This window comes from Centroberyx affinis, unplaced genomic scaffold (assembly GCF_046629955.1).
Source record: "Centroberyx affinis isolate AG114_WGS23_722 - 3 ecotype Tasmania unplaced genomic scaffold, CSIRO-AGI_Caff_v1 ptg001546l_1, whole genome shotgun sequence".
Classification (NCBI taxonomy): Eukaryota; Metazoa; Chordata; class Actinopteri; order Beryciformes; family Berycidae; genus Centroberyx; species Centroberyx affinis.
The window spans coordinates 456,863-473,629 of record NW_027280001.1 but is presented as its reverse complement, the minus strand read 5'-3'; the positions used below and the strand labels follow the sequence as shown (position 1 = coordinate 473,629).

The following is a 16,767-nucleotide window of genomic DNA, read 5'->3' as shown; positions in this document are numbered from 1 at the left end:
TCTCATATCTCATTTCAGATTGTTTGTCTTTTCCTACAGATGTGTATTTTCAATCACTTTGAGTCCACGAGAAAGCACAAAAAATGTATGTCATTATTATAAGTTGTAATAATTATTCACTAAGTCAAACAAATGTACATTTACTGAATAACTGAATAACAAGAGGATAATTACTTGTGTCTTTAATATCTGTCATACTTTAGCATAGATTCCTACACTGATCTAGCCCTGGTTACACTTTAGATCTGGACATACCTGTCAACACATTATCATTCATAACCAATCAGTAGATCAACACACTACAAAATTTGGATAGCAATTGATCATTGCATTCAGATTCTAGGAGTCCTTCAATCCACACTGTCACAGTCACCATGATGCCAGCTACAAACAGAAAAAGACCACATTGTCATTGGGAGGGAAGCCACTGTACTAAATCACCATGTGTATGACAATAAAAATATACAGAATATAGTAGATTGTGGACATCTTACCATTGGTATTACCACTGAAGGAGTATCTATGCCTCAGATTCATCCGGCCCCACATCAGCAGTGTTCTTCAGAAGCCATCGGTCCTTGTGTTGAGCATGCCCAAAGCCCTCATCGTAGTTCCCTTTCCTTCTGAACAGCTGTTGGTAGTGAAATATGCAGTAGAACTCCCCATAGAGAGGTGCGTAACTGTACATGCTACAATAGAGCACACTTTGTCAGTTACAGTACCAAATGACTTCAGGATCTACATAGACAAAATGCTATTCTTTTCTTTAGTTTACTAATTTATTATTTTTTTCATGTTGCATTATTCAAAAATTAGAAGCACATCTCAGACTTAAAAAGGACCACAATGGAAATTGTTTAAATTGTTTTTCAATCAATCAATCAATCAATCAATCAAGCAATCAATCAATCAATCAATCAATCAATCAATCCTAACAATATTAACAAATAAGTATGGATCTTTGGTAAACACTAGGTCTACAGCAGTCATTGTGTCATTATCTATTCAGTAAATCTACAAAATCGATCAGTTTACTATGAATTTTATTCAAAATGTATTATTTTGTTTCTTGAATTGAGATTTTTGCATCGGCAAGAAAATTTATCAGAACAAAGAAAGATCAATAATTGCAGGTGATTTTTATGTAGAATATTCTAATATCTCACCTTAACTTTTTCTTGCACTGCTTACAGCAGAAACAAGTTTTGTGAAAAATGTATTTGTCTGCAGTAATTTTCTCCATTGGATAAACTGGCTTCAAGCAAGCTGAACACTTATCTTGACAAGATGGTTGAAACTGATGGGAAGAGTGAGAGTGAGGGCTTAGTTTCGTGTAAAACAATGACAACAATAACAAAATAACAACAAACATAAAGGCCAAAAGGAAAACCAATAATCTGTATTTAATTTCAAATCCAGTCAAAAAGTACAACACAACCTAAAAAAAACCCAACAGAATTTCACACATCATCAGGATAAACTGAAAGCAAATAATAACCAAAATATTTAATTCTAGGCAAATTGAATACACTTAAACATAAACTTCTTAGTACATCAAAAACATTGCCAGCACATAGCTATTAAATCACTATTATTGTAAGATTTCTCAGTAAAAAATAGTTTGTCTCCCTGTACACTATGTTCAAAATTAGGGTTTCTGATTGATGGGCAGCTGGACTTCTGGATATGTGGTGACCTGATATGTGGCCGGACTGGTCACTACCTGACCTGTAGATGATGTCATGTTTTCTGGCTGAGTAGTGACAACAGTGGAGGTTTTGGAGGAGTAAAACCGGTTGCCAAAGTTATCTGTCCTCTCATAGTTCTCTGTGACTGTTTTGGTGCCGATCATGCCGTTCCCCTCGGGGTCAGTCTGCACCTCAAGCACACTGAGCTCACGTTTGGGATTAAGTGGGCTATTCGGAGAGTAAGACGATTGCTTTTGACCTCCTTTTCTGGGGTCTCTCTTTTTGCTTTGAGCAGCGCTGTTGCATTTCATCGTCTTTGTTGTCCGAAATTTCTCCTCTGCCTTTGGGCTGCGTTGACAGGTGGAGCATGCTGTGGTCTCTGGTGGCAGCGACTGTGTTTTATCTTTCTTTCTAGCACCTGATTGGATGGAGATAAAGGCAGGTGAGGATGGAGGACTTGCTCGCGGTTTTCCAGAAGGTACTTCAAATCCTGCACTCTGGCCAACTGGCAGACCTGTGTCTCTCTGTGTGTTAGGGCTTTCCTGTGCCTGTGGTGTTTTAGTTCTGCTTGACCCAATGCTAATTTTCCTAATATTAGCAGAGGATGGGGATCCTTGCACTGTCCCTAAGGACTCTTTGAACAGGCCAGACAGACCAGTGATATCCGAGTCGGATTTCAAAGTAGAGACAGAGTAAAGAGCCTTCTTTATGGCTTCCTCTATGTCCATAAGTCTGGCTAAGGTCTGCTCTTTTAGGTTCATGATTTCCTCACTGGCTCTCTCAAGATCTCCAAAAACATGTGCCATTGAGGACGTGCTTTCAGTGTCATCTTTGCATAACGGTGACTTCTCAACTCTGTGTTCCACCTTTGCCTGTTTTTGTTTCTTTTCTTTAGGGTTGACAACCCAGCCTGGGACAGTCTCAAATATTGTCCTCAGGGACCTTACATCAACCGTGCTTGTGTCCTGTTCAATTTCTTCAACTGTAGTGAGAATGTTCTGCAGTTCCTCTTGTTTTCGCAAATTGTCAAAAATTTCCATGGCTGCTGTTATGTTCCCTCTCATGATCTCATCCATGTGAACAGACAGCCTCTGTCTGCGTTCATCTTCTGTCTCAATTTTTACTTTCTTTTCCCTCATTACAACTTTGCTTTCTTGTTTCAGGTCTTCTTTGTGTTTATTGTTTTCAATAGTTTGTCCATGGTTGTTTGGTTTATTGTATGATGGACCAGTGAGAATTTGTTGTGGTTCCGCATCCACACATGTGAGAGTAGTTGAATTATTATCTCCAGATGTGTGTTTGAGGTTTTTGTTGCCATTCTGGGCAATTCTTACTCTTTTTGGCTTCACAGGGGCATTCTTTACTGAAACCTTTTTACCTCCAAACTTCTGACATGCTTCATGAAAATCTACATGGCTCTCATCGGTCTCATTCCCATTCTCCTTGACTGAGTCATTCTGGGGATATTTCTCTCCTGCTGTGGCATTCATCTCCTCTGGCTGATTAACAATATTCTCATCCACAAAGGTGGAAATATCACTTGTTCCTCTGCCCGGGGTGACCTTTGAACCCTGTGCTTGATGGTTTCCTTGAATTTTCTGAGACATCTGGATGGCTTCACCAACTAGCTCATTTGTTTCATGTTTTTCAGGATCCAGTAAACTTGGCCTTGACTCTGGAGCACTGTCTGTTTTGGACAGGCCTTTCTTATGCACATCTTCATATGACATTGATGTTGTTGGTAACGGCTGAGTGGGTTTCTCTTCTTTCAATTGTTTTTTTATTTCAGTTGTCATAGTATTAGTTTGGGTTGTCTCAAGATTCTCTGTGTTGGTTGATTGGTTATCTGCATGTTTCACCTTCAAATACTCAGGTTTAGGAGGGATGGCTGGTTTTGGACCAACAGGCCTTCTGCCTTTCTCTGAGGAAACGCTTGTGGCTGGTTTATTTGGGGTTTGACCTGGGCTGGGTGAATCTGCATTTGCTGCACTCAGCTCTTCAGCGGCCACCTGTCCCTCTTGTCTGAAAGTTACATGGGGAGCTGATTTAGATTCAGTCACAGGGCAAAACTGCTCCTCAGCGGGCTTTTGAACAGACTCTGCATCCACAATTTTAGATCTTTGTTTGTGAGATTTGGAAGAGTTCCTGTATATCATAGCTGCTCTGAAATCCCCTCTAGTGACATTAATCTTGGATCTCTCCAGGGAATCCAAGGCTGCTTGGAGATTACCCTGTACAACATCTTCCTTATCTTCCTTATCTTGCTGTGGTTTTGTTACAGAACTCTGTAAAGACATCATAGCAGCTTTTACGAGTTGTTTCTGGACAACCTCTGTGCCCAGTTGACCCTCTGCACCACAGGCCTCAGTAGTTTGTTTTTCTTCTGAATCAATGTTCGCACGGCATGTCGCTGTGTTCTCGTGTTGGCTTTCTGATTTATGTTCTGAGGTGATGGAGGAGGCTGAAGGGGGTGCTTTCAACATTTGTTCGGTGCATGTCTTTTCTTTTTGCATGTTTTCTTTAGGTAATCCTGCTTCTGCTTTAGGGTTTTTCACAGTCTTAACATCACTTTCTATTACAGAGGCTATTTGTTCCTTTGTAAATCCTTGACTAGGTAACTGCTGTTTTTCTTGTGATGCATGATGAAAAGTTTTGGCCTCCGTTGTGGCCTGTTGGAGGCTATGGATTGCAGCTTGGAGGTTAGAGATTTCATGTTCGTCATCTACCGCCTCAACTAACTCAGCCTGGTGGACCATGTCATCGTCCTGTGTCTCAAGATATAGATATGACCCCTGTGGAGCAACTTTAACATCACATGCTTTTTCTTGTGCTTGACTGCCACACTCACTGAAGTTGTTCTTTACCTGCCCACGTGGGAAAACCCTGCTGTCACGTTCTTTAGAAGACTCCCTCTTTCCAAGTGGCATACTTTGACATCTGAATGAAGGAGAAATCTTGGCAGAATGGACATGGTCATCATGAATCATTTGCTCTGGTTGGACTTGGCTTTGATCTGCAGAGAAAATGCTTTTCAGTCTCTTCACATCCACTGGGGCCCACTCTGAAGTACTCTCCTCTGCCTGATGACCTTCTTGTTCATGATGTGTCTCCATGCTGCCTCCAGCCACAGTTTGAGTGAGGTTAGGAGATAATTCTTGTTCTTGCACTGTGGGCTCAGCCTGAAGAGTTTTCAAATACTCCAAATCTCCCTTTTCAATGCAACTCCTAAACAGTTTCACATTCCCCTTTACTGTGACTTCGGGTCTGATTGATCCTGGGCAAGTTTGGTCTTGAGTTGTTGCCAGAAGGCAGCTTATGGTTGACTTAACATCCCCCTTTCTTAGTTCTTGATTTTCTGTTTTATTAACACCTATTTCACATTCTGGTTCATCAGGCTCCACATCATGGCCTTGTGGGGGACAGTAACTTTTCACATCTCCTTCAGCATACTTGTAGAGAGAGTAAACAATAACTTCAGCACATCTATTCACATCTTCCTGAATTATCACTCCTTTCCTCAGAGAGTTGTCTTGAGTGAGAATATCCTCAATGAGCTGAAGTACATTGGCAGTTTTAAACTCTGCATCTTGGTTGGGAGAGAAATGATGCTGGTGGACAGATAGGCCTACATTCACCACAGTGGCCTCCACATTTCCTTGATTATCCTCCTTTAGGTAAATGACCTGAGGCTTTAGGTTTGCTCGTGGTAGCAACTGAAGTATGAAGTTCTGTGCACCGCCTTCAGCCACCTCATCATAATTTATCTTCGGCCCACTCTGGGATAGGATGTATTTAGCCTTTTTAGCAATCATTGTCTCATTCACCTCAATGATTGATCCGTCTGAATGTATGGCGCTAAAGTGATAGAGAGAATTCAATGTTTCATTTATGGTCTCCACCATAGTCTCCATTTCTTCCTTGTTCTGGTGCCTGATTTTATCAAATGGCATTGATTCAAACAGCTGCGCTCTGTTTTTGACATTAGCTATCAGAATGTCCTCAACCGCCCCGCCGTCTACTGCTGGGCCGCCATAGGGTGAGGTATTGTTTTGGGCCTTTTCTCTATGCACGCCATCTCTCTCTATGTTTGTTGAGATAAAAGGGTTGTTCTGGAAAAGAGCTGTACTCGTTTTGATTATTTCCCCAACACCTTCTGAATTAGGAAGGCTTGTAGCCTGATTCTGAAAGACTGCTTTACCAGTAGAAACCCCTCTCCTATATTCCTGATTTTCAGAAAACCCATGTTCAGTGCTTGAACCAACAGCATTAACACATGGCTCTTGTTTATGGGACTGTTCTATCAAATCAAAACTTTTGATACATGCACTGCTTTTGTTTTCACTGTGTAGATTCTGTTCGCTGCACATCTCAAACTCCTGTTTTCGTTTTTGGACTGCCCCTGTCTCATCCTCAGAAATAGCAACTTTGCCCTGGAACTTAATATCTGGACATGACCTAGAGGTATCCACAGACTGACTTTCAAACATCCTCCTTGTAGACTGAACATCTATTCTAACCATCTCCTCCTCACGCTCTGCATTAAGATCCGGACTGGAATTGAGCCTTTCGACAGCCTCTGTGATCCCTTTAACGCTCTCCCATGGCTGCTCAAACAAAGCTGATGTTCTATTAACATCCCCTCTTTCCACTGTTCCCTCTGCCATGTGCATCTTTGGGGTGTGGGGATCAACTTTGTTGCTCAGTGCACAGTTCTCAAATATCCAGCGCCTGGAGAGGACCTCTCCCTCATATCCAGTTTCGGCAGCTGTCAGCCCACTCTCTGAGCTCAGAACTTCAGCAAGCTCCTCATCCACAGCTTCATCCAGCATCTTCAGCTCTGGGTGAGTATGCTTGAGAAGCCTTCTCAGCTCACATTTTTGCCGCTGTTGGTATAGCATTTCTTTGGAAGGTTGTGATGGCATGGAGGGCTGGGAGTGCGCCCCAGAGATGTTTCCTGTTCCTGGGTGATGTCTGGCTGAAGGAGGTGGAAGGAGATCATCTTTCATTTGTTGGGAGTCTTCTGCCATCTTAGGTGAAGAACAAAGTAATATTCTCATCATTGTGCTCTTTGTAATGGAAATTAGCTATCCAATGAAAATCGGGCTCAAAACGAGCAATCATGCTTACAGGAATCAGAGCCACATGTTACCTTCTGAATCAGGCCAGCAAGCACTCCACATGCCAAGTGTCATTGGGTTAGCTGAACTCCAAAACAACCAGCAAATGTACTCAAATCCAAAGCAACCACAATGATAAATAACATTTCAGACAAAGCACGTACTGTACATTGAATGGCATCCATTTTCACTGACATGTTATCGCAACACTTCAAAGAAAACTGGTTATCATATTTTTATTCTTGAACTATGTTATACGTATGACATTTATGTTATTGTGATAACATGAATCAAAAACACACCTAAGAATAATGCTAATCACACATCTTATTGTGCAAAAAATCTGGTTAAATTCTACCATACCTTCGTCAGTTTTACTCTTTTCCCCGATTCAGATGATTGATCTTGTGCCTGGAAGGACACAATCATTACCTCAGGTAACATGGAAATCATAAACAAACAATGTCATCCTGAACTTGGCATAAGTTAGAAACCTCTAGCCTGATTTTTGTTTTATCAGTAACCATACATTTGTAATAGCCACTTAATACTTCACATTCCATAGATCATTAACTGCAGTACAGTGCAGCTGCACATCCACTGTATGAACAGTATAGTTAAATACAAATCATTTTGTTTGGTTGGCTGGAAGATAACTTGAAAATAAGATATTATGAGTTAGTTGGTATTTATGGACAACATAGAATACAACATTATTGCACTCCAATCAAATGTCCAAATAAATTGACACCCTGGAATTCAGACTATATATACAGAGTATATATGCATATTTTTTTTTACTGTTCATCTATTATGACAGAAAATGCCTGATCTACTGCTGATAAGAAGGGTATAAATTAACATATTGATAAGTGTTTGACAACCTTCATCATATATAGTCGGACCTTCACATTGTGCCAGCCTGATTCCCTAATCTACCAGGACCCAGCACTAGACAATACATAACATAAGGTGATGAAGAGACAGATGTTTACTGGTTTCAAAAGGCTGCCTGTTGGTTCTGCAGGTGCCACCTTTGACAGATAGAGAGCAGACATAGCTTTGACCGAGACAGGCAGTTTCTCCTTGGCTTGGATGAAGGAGCTGTCTCTGAAGTCTGCGATCGACCTCCTCTTATCATCTGCAGAGATATCAGACAGAGCAGTTGTAAGATGTTAGAGTAGGGTTTTGAATCTCTAATGCTTTATGACACAAGGTGTACTGTGTACTGCTTACTGCTGAATTGACTACGATCAAAACTCCATGAGATCAAAGTTGATGATGATAATGAACTATATTTCAGTGCAAGGTTGTAAAATAAATGCGCCGTCACATTCTCCCACATGGGATATAAGGTAAAGACACACAGTGCACTCCATAATTTAGTCCCACTTTGCTGACTGGTCTATATTAACTGCCATAAAATTTTGTGTAGTTCACACCACACACAAAAGGCAGCTGCCTCACGTCAAAAAACAATTACAGTATTTTAGCAGTATTTAAACAGTATTTTAGGAGACTGTGACGGAGAAGCAGCACTGAGCTTGACCAAATGAACGGTTCCATCTAAGCAGAACATGAAAACAGCATTTAAAAAACTATAATACTAGACTAGGCTAATTAGGCTACTGTGTGCACATTCACATCAGTAAAAGGTCTGGTAATTGTTACAAATTTCCTGTCAATTGTCATAACACTTTCTAAGCTGATCTTTAACAGCTGCCAGGAGGGCAATCTATAAATGTACCACTTGGGGAGGAGCGTGACTGACACCTGACTCCATTGACACACATAGATTTAAGAGGATATGCAAGTCATTCAGCTACGGTCGACTAAGCACAGATAGCAAAGGTAAACACACATATGCCTTTTAATTGTTTATAGAAGTAGTAACTTAACAGATCACCGTCAACGTGTGTATCAGAAAGACTTGGCAAAACAGACAATGTGCAGTGTAAACCGAGTGTAAACCTTCTAGGAACTGTCTAGGAAGGGGATTTGGTGAATTTTGGCTGCGTCATTTAGGCCGCCACCAAGTGATTGCCAAGCCTCGTTCGTACAAAAGCCCAATATTTCAAGACTCACATAAATGTTATACTTAATTTGATTTTCGCAAACTATTTACCCATAATATATAACATTAGATACATCAATTATTAAGATGTAATATAACTATGAGTCAGCAGTGCAAGACTTCAAGTGTAACAGCAAGCCATATACACATGCAGGTAAGCCTGTATGTAGACAACAGACACGTAAATGATTCTCTAAGTTGCCCTTTTTGGTTACAACCTAAAGACAGATGAAATACAAATCTGTACTCACAGAGGTTAACAGCTCCCAATCCCTTGTGTCTTGTCTGTCTTCTTATCTTGACGCAAAGCTGTGTGAATGTATCTGGGTCGAATTAACTGTGGGTCTGTATCTGGATATTAAGCTCTATATTGTAGAAGCCTCTGTCGCTCTTCCTTGCTCCCTCTCTCTGTCTGCCGCTGCCTTTCCAGTCATTCTGCCACTGCCTTTCCAGTCATTCCTGCTCTAGTGACAGCTGACCCTTTCACCCCCGCACTCATGCAGGACTTGGAGCATGCTGGCTATTTCTGTCCTATTCTGGAGTGGCCTACTATGCCCACATCAGGTTGAGTCAATCACAGCTCTGTGCGCAGTCACTGTCTTAATAACTTCCTCTTCTTCTCGCCTTCCACCTCTTCCCTTTCATCCATCTACCCTCCGCAGGTCAGGGCTTCCCCCCACTATGATATATCAGGGAATGTTTACCAGTGGAGCCGGCCTCTTGTCTGGCATTTTTCAGTGGCATGAGAATTCAGACACTCAATTTGTTTGACATGAGAAACCAAAAATGTTTACCCTGCTTCTCAATTTCCATTGTGGTGGATCAAAAACAAACAAAAAAAGCAATAAAAATGTGTATCAGGGGATTTTGATACTGTTATCGTTGTCTCCACTCCAACAATCCCACATCCATTGGTCTATAGAGAGTGTGAACCTTGTTTTTAGCATCAGGAAAATGTTATTCTCAATAAGAAGCAAAATGCTGTTCCAAAATAGTACCCAAATCTGGAGAACTGTGTCTGGGTGCAGGTGCCAGCCTCAACCTGAAGTTTGCCCCTCTGCTGAGTGGAGGGCTATTATGGTTCACTAGAGCCTCACAGCTCTGAGCAGGGTGGTGGATCTCTTACTCTTTTTTTTTTTTATGCAGCTGTCATTCTGACGTCTTGAACTTGAGTGACACTGTTTCTTTGCACTATATCTAACTGCCTGGCTGGTCTTATCATCTGATATTTGTCCCTGTGGTATTCATTGTGTTGTTATGTCAAATGTTTTATTACATTGTCTTATCATAAGGAGTTTCTTTATTATGTTTTTATTGTGTTTTTGCAACGATAGTATTTGTCCCTATATGACTGACTGACTGACTCTCCATTGTTGAAACACACATCCGCGACTTCCCATACATAGGTAATCTGTGGCGCGCCACCACAATATCGGCATGGCTGCCACAAAACAAAAAGTTAGTATAGAAGTTGATCTAAATCGATCTCTAATGTTAATTAATCCTATTGAAATTATTTGCACTGAGTCTACTATATGTGTAGATTCAGAGCCCTCCAATCCATTTTCCATGCCCCTTTTTCTGCCACAGCGGCTGTTTTAGGGCACAGAGCATTGAGTCTGAAAATGTTGCCTTATGTCTCATTGACTTGCAATAGGGAGGAAGTAGGCCTATCTTGTGGAACCTACATGAAAAGAAGGTCTGGTAACATTTATTGACAGAAAGTCATGGGTCAAATGCTTCAGTTCCTGACAGACAATGTTCCCTGCAGGCTGCATTCACAGTCCGGTATGAACTTATTGTAAACCCTGTCTGCCAATCAAATCACCCTCACAGGACACTAAAGATTTTGAACCAAATGAGCTGCGGTCAGTTCCACTATGCCTGAGACCAAACATTTCCAGCTGCTCCAGTGAGAGACGCGTCCTATGACCTTAGAAACGAAGGACCTCACTCGTACCATGTGGAATTACTCTGAAATGACTGAGGTGTGTCTGATGGATGTGCCCACCACCACCACTTGCCAAGCCATTACACAGACTTTGAACCTTCATTCATTCATTTCCTTTACCCGCATATTCCTTTTCAGGGTCACAGGGGGCTAGAGTGCATCCCAGCATGCACTGGGCAGAGGACAGAGCAATACCCTGGACAGGTTACCACTCCATCATGTGGTACATTTTGAACACCAGCTCCTAAAATATAACTAATGCATTTGATCTAGAAGAGAGACAGTGTTGTTGGGTACTCACCAGTTTGGGCGGTTGCAATTTTTTCAAAATCAATACCGCCTATTGTTTTTCTCCTCTCTATCCAGGTCTGATTCACCACCTAGAGAGAGACAATACTCTTGGATTGAAAAAATGTCACTGCTACTAAGAGGTAGAAGTTGAATTAACACAATAGGCATTTAAAACCAATGACAAACATAATCACCCATTCATTGACAATATATAGTCTTGAGTCTCGTTTCTAGCTTTGGAAGTAACTTCTCAGTGTTAAATTCAGGTTTTGTGGCTATTGGTGGCCATTACAACATACGTTATTATTATTATTATTATTATTATTATTGTTATTTGAATTTTGTGCTATTCTCCTTTAAGCAGTTCCAGTGGTGGCCATTTACCTTTAGAGTCACCTCATCTTCTTCTGCATCAGCTTTAGCATTACTAGCCGGAGCAGCAGCAGCAGGTGTTTGGGCCTTCTGCTCCTCTGCAGGGGACTTTCTCTCCTCAACCTCTCCATTCACTCCAGGCATTATGTCAGCTGCCTTGGAAGGGGGAGTGTGGCTTGCAGCTCTGAAACTGCTCTTCAGCTCTTGCGGTGTGCCAACCTTTGACTCAAACAGAGCCTTCAGGGTCCCTATGGCCCCAGCGTTGCCTTGTAAGCTGCCCATGGACTTACTGCGGCTCAAATTGGTCTTGGCCTGAGACCGTTCCTTCTCATCATTTCTCCTCAACAGAGACTCCAGTTTACTTTCTGGTTTACTCTCCAACTGGCCACTCACATGCAGAGATGGCATGGTGGTTGTAGAGTGCAGGATTAGCTAACAATGACACAAAGAAACCCTGCAACTGCATTGATTGTTTTTTCCACACCAAAAATGCCCTGTGTCTGGATTGTGCCAGTAGCTAAAAATGTCATATTGTAGAGTTAGAGGTTACCTCTTGTTGCACCTGGTTTAGCTTTGGTTCACCATAGTTTGTTGCAATAACTTCAATGGATGTGCTTACTTCCATTGTGGTTTGATATCTGTTACATGTGCAAAAGTCATATTAATAGCATTAATAATCTACAAACATGCTAATTAAGATAGATAGATAGTTAGATAGATAGATAGATATAAAAGTTGGTCTGTGATGATTAGTTGTTGTTTTACATCTACAGACAATAATGTTTTTCTCACCTAGCAACAAGCTGGGACACTGATGCTTTCCTGTCCCTAAGCCCTCCCTCCGTCCAGATGGGCTTGTCACATGATGAGGGGACACTCCTCAGAGACTGGGTGCGCCTCAGGTTACTCTTCCATTCCATGGCCAATCAATTCACAGCAGTACTCAATATGTGGTTGACCCAATATCACCTAGTGTGTATGGAGAGTATAATCAATGAGATGGTCCTAGGGCTCATTACAGAACATCTTCTAGTCAGAGGAACAACGGGAACAAGAGCTCATGTACTCTGTAAGTCGCACAATGAGCTCTGAAAGCAGAGCCCGGACTGCAATGTACAACGATTTGAAGAGATAATATGCATCTTAAACAGCAACACAAAACGATGAAATAAGTACTACATCTAGAGATAAAAACGAATAAAAGCCCATGTGTTGGGTAAGCAAGGCATTTGATTTCATCCAACTATTTTTAAATAGAATTGTTACCGTACAGATGTCTGTCAGTGTCTTTTCCCTGTGACAATCAGAAGCATTTCCGCTTCTGATCACAAGACTTGCACAAGTTGTGAAGCATTTGGGATCAAAGTCCTTTTTTACCTTCCTCATTAAAGCTGACTGTGTGAAAGTGATCTATGGGAATGCCGACGAAAGGCAAACATGGCAAACATCAGGACATAAATCTTTAATACTGGTCAATAAAAGTCACCGTGACCGCTTCTGTTGGGATTACATAATATTCAGCCTATCATAACCTGCATTCTTCTAAAATACAGTGATTATATAAAGTCAGAAAACATTTTGCCTCCACCCCCCCCCCCCCCCCTACTGTATATCAAGCATCCGTTGTCCTTATCTTATGGAAATCCTTGGTGGTGTTTGATGTCAAGTTAGCCTCCAAAGCTCAGATGTAATTAGCTGATCTCTGAGCAGTAACAAACCATCTACAGTAAGATATGTTGAGATAAGATGATTTAATAATCCTGAGGGGAAACTGGGCCATTAAATTATAGCCTGGATAAAAGTACAACAAAGAGAACATGTTGAAAATTAAAGATACCGTTTTACATTGACACACTGACTATTGACAGATTTACTGATTTACAAACTTACAGTCCAGTGCAAAAGCTTCTAAGCAGATCATGCACATCAAGTACATTGTTGCCTATCCACATGATTAGATTTACAGATGTGCAAGTGTGCATTACTAGCTATTTACATTATCAGATTTACGGATGGAATTAACATATGTACAGAAATATGTCCAGAAACGTATACCGGCTCATATACACATGGACAGTATAGAAAAATGTACAGGTTATGTCCATATGCATATCAAATTGTGGTACAGAGTGTAGTTTACAGTGTGTTTTATGTAGTAAATTCTCTTTTTGTGTGCTATTGGAGGGTCAGCTGCAGAGACCCTACAGGTGGCATAGATTCAGTGTCTTTCTCAAGGACACTTCAGCAGGGTGGATGCTCGCTGGCACAGAGGCTTGAGCCGGGTTGAAGGGCAGTCTCACTAGCCACTAGACCATCCTGCTGCTTTAAATGCCACCGATTACCTATTCCTTTAAAAAGTTTGTTTGTCGTTTGTCATTTGTTTCAGTTTTGTGCTCCCAATCATTTTGTAAGGGTAGGTGTCACTTTTTTAAAAGGTGGTACATATAGCATTTTAACATCAATGAATCATTAACACATTAATTTAATATCAATAAATCATTAGCACATTAATTTAACATCAATAAATCATTAGCACATTAATTTGAGACACTACCATAAACAAACAAGACCATTGTTAAGTACAGTGACAGCGTCTCCTGGCCTCCATACTGCATATTTCATTGTGTGCCACCAGGGTGGATTTCGCAGGAAATCTGCTGCATTGCTTTACAGCACAAAGAGATATTGCTTTATAGCACAAAACAGGAAGATGGCCGCTGTTCTTTCAGCGCAAACAGACCTAAAGCTTTCAGAGCTTCTCACAATGTCAGATGGTGGAATGAATAAAAGGCCTGGAAAGGTCACTTCCAACACGTTCATCCTTTATTGTAAATCAAAAGAGAAAACAAACGTATGCGGAGCAACACCAGGGAGAGAGAGGGGGACAAGTAACATCCTCTTTGTAACAGGAAGCGATGGGGCTTATGGGAAATATGGTCTTACTTTTGAGAAACATTAGCACACACAAAACCAGCATGAGATAGAGACTACCAATCTTTTCCACCAATCTTTTCCACCATGGTCTGATTTGTTTACAGTAATTATACCTGGAACAAACTTCCAGAAAATCTGAGGTCTGCCTCCACTTTAGAATCTTTTAAATCAGAACGTAAAACATTTCTGGTCGCCAGGCTAAGAAATCTAGGGCAACACTCATCTGCACTGCAATATTTATTTATTTATATCTTTTATATTTTCTTTTAAATGTGATTTTAATGCACTTTTCACTTTTCTAATCTTCTTGCACTGTCTTTTTTATCTATGTCTTTATTTTTATTTTATTTATGTAAAGCACTTTGAATTGCCGTTGTGTATGAAATGTGCTATATACATAAACTTGCCTTGCCTTGTCTGGGTACTGCAATTAATTTGACAATGATGTGAAAATATGATATGATGATGATGAAAATGATATGATGTGTAAAACACGTAGCACCTTTAAATTGTATATTTAATTCTGGAGTGAAGCTATTCCTTTTTACAGCTTCTCTACATGGTTTCTGGAGTGGAACCCAGGCAAAACTCTTTGAATGTTCTTTAATTAGAATACAACTGGCTGAGATTCAATGGTCCCAGACAGCGAGGAGCAAGTGTTGCGGAAGTCTGTCTCCACCCAGGAATTCCAAGCCCTTCTGACCCCCGGGATCATAGGAGCAGGGGGAATCTCTTGACCTCGTTGACAACATTGACACCAACACTGACCCCAGCCAGATACCCCCTGACACATGCTGTAGCAAAACTGCATCAAGTGGTATAATTTATGCTCTACTGCTGTGATGCCCAACCTTTTTCATATCAAGGACCCCTAAGATATGATTTTGTACAGAATTCCATGACTAACTGTATTGTAGGTACAGAGATAACAGTGAAACTTTGATCAAAACAGTCATTCTTCTACATTCTCTAACTTAACTTCTTGTAAATGAAATAATGATGAAGTTCAACATCAATTTGCTGGGGACCCCCTGGAACCCCCTCAAGGACCACTGGTGGTCCCCGGACCCACGTTGAGAACCATTGATCTACTGAACAGTGCATTCTCAAAGTTAAAATGTTACCATGAAGTGAATATACAGTACTAAGCATGGCATGAGAGATGGTTCTGATGTCCCAGGACATTGCTGTATCAGACACATAACAGTTAGCCTCGCAAGCCAGGAGAGTCTCAAGAAATAATGGTGCCTTCATTATTTTTTCAGGTTGCTACTGTGTACAACTACAGTGAATGTGCTTCTTCCTATTAGGGAATGTGAGGAGGGTTTGTTAATATTGCCACCTTGTGGTTAAATATATCTCCTACATTAAAACCACAGAGAGGCCTGGTGGAGGAACAGTACATTGCCACAGCAGATAAAGAGCTAAAAAAAAAATCTGAATTTGACAAGCATGGGCTATTTTATAAGTTACTGTGTAAACCAGTTTGACATACCACGAGCTAAGCTTTGAAATCACCACAACCTGTATAAATCCCCCAGGAATGTACTTAATCTTTGCAGTGTGTTCTTTACTGAAGACTCCCTCTATTTTACACAGTTGTAAAATACAGTAGAGCGTTGAGGCAGTGGAACCTTTAGTCAGCGGCACACACGATTCATATTCACTCTCTTTACTTCCTTTCTGTTAATCAGTCCTCAGACAAAGAGAGAGCAACAGCAGCAGCACACATCCCTGGGGCAAAATGAGAGATTGTGCCTCCCTCCCTGTCTCCCTCCTCCACCCCTCCTCTGACTACTACCCCCATCCCTCCCTTCAAAAACCACTCGTGTCTCTGTCTCAGAGGCATCGGGGAGATGAAAGGGAATACGCGATGCACAGCCTTTGACTGTGAACTCTGCAGTGTTATTAGGGGGAATTTACTGGTCCTTGTCTGCCTCTTAAACACACTTGCTCACACTAGCCGGCTGTTTAGAGGGAGGATCTGTGGCTGATTGGAAGGGTTGAAATAGTCCCACTCCATGACTCACGCATGACTGACTAAGGGCCGGGAAGACAAAGGCACCGACACAAGACTAACTGTCTATCTCCTTGTCTGTGAATGCGTTTTCTATGTGAACATGCCTTTCTAGAATTGAGTAGCAACAACTGTGGGATTGGCCTTTCACATTGTTCATGGAAAACATCAACAACTAAAGACGTCCAGAAGGGGGCGATAAAGACCATGACAGCTCAAGGCTGTCGCCACAGGAGGGTTATTTGGGAGCAGGGGGGCTATTCAAGGCCAAACTGGGTTACTTCTGTGCACCAAAATGACCCAGAAAGTGAAACAGACAGACT

The 16,767-nt window shown here is 41.2% G+C and overlaps 3 protein-coding genes across 3 annotated transcripts; all 3 read right to left on the bottom strand.

The window, feature by feature from the left end:
- Positions 1-520: 520 nt before the first annotated feature.
- Positions 521-12,413, bottom strand: LOC139650814 (F-actin-monooxygenase mical2b). The gene is made up of 8 exons (XM_071527585.1): positions 12,286-12,413; positions 12,113-12,131; positions 11,506-11,925; positions 11,132-11,210; positions 7,801-7,946; positions 7,169-7,216; positions 1,167-1,297; positions 521-689 (listed from the first exon to the last, which is right to left on the bottom strand). The coding sequence occupies exons 1-8, from the start codon at positions 12,411-12,413 to the stop codon at positions 521-523; spliced, it is 1,140 nt and encodes a 379-aa protein (XP_071383686.1).
- Positions 1,649-3,295, bottom strand: LOC139650810 (xin actin-binding repeat-containing protein 1-like). The gene has a single exon (XM_071527580.1). It carries the CDS (start codon positions 3,293-3,295, stop codon positions 1,649-1,651), a length of 1,647 nt encoding a protein of 548 aa, XP_071383681.1.
- LOC139650802 (xin actin-binding repeat-containing protein 1-like) lies at positions 3,679-6,715 on the bottom strand. Its single transcript, XM_071527565.1, has 4 exons — positions 6,220-6,715; positions 5,116-5,709; positions 4,759-5,043; positions 3,679-3,710 (listed from the first exon to the last, which is right to left on the bottom strand). Exons 1-4 carry the CDS (start codon positions 6,713-6,715, stop codon positions 3,679-3,681), a joined length of 1,407 nt encoding a protein of 468 aa, XP_071383666.1.
- Positions 12,414-16,767: the final 4,354 nt, after the last annotated feature.

Excerpts from the sequence above, each read along its gene's own strand:
- LOC139650810 (XM_071527580.1), bottom strand. The coding sequence starts at position 3,295 with ATGTCTCAGAAAATTCAAGGAAACCATCAAGCACAGGGTTCAAAGGTC.
- LOC139650802 (XM_071527565.1), bottom strand. The coding sequence starts at position 6,715 with ATGGCAGAAGACTCCCAACAAATGAAAGATGATCTCCTTCCACCTCCT. Across the intron at positions 5,044-5,115 it reads TGCTGAAGGAGATGTGAAAA|AAAATCAAGAACTAAGAAAG; the intron begins GTTACTGTCCCC and ends TTAATAAAACAG. Across the intron at positions 3,711-4,758 it reads AGGTCATCAGGCAGAGGAGA|ACAAGAGGGACAGGTGGCCG; the intron begins GTACTTCAGAGT and ends TGTAACTTTCAG.
- LOC139650814 (XM_071527585.1), bottom strand. The coding sequence starts at position 12,413 with ATGGAATGGAAGAGTAACCTGAGGCGCACCCAGTCTCTGAGGAGTGTC. Across the intron at positions 11,211-11,505 it reads AAGATGAGGTGACTCTAAAG|GTGGTGAATCAGACCTGGAT; the intron begins GTAAATGGCCAC and ends GTCTCTCTCTAG. Across the intron at positions 690-1,166 it reads CAGTGCAAGAAAAAGTTAAG|CATGTACAGTTACGCACCTC; the intron begins GTGAGATATTAG and ends GCTCTATTGTAG.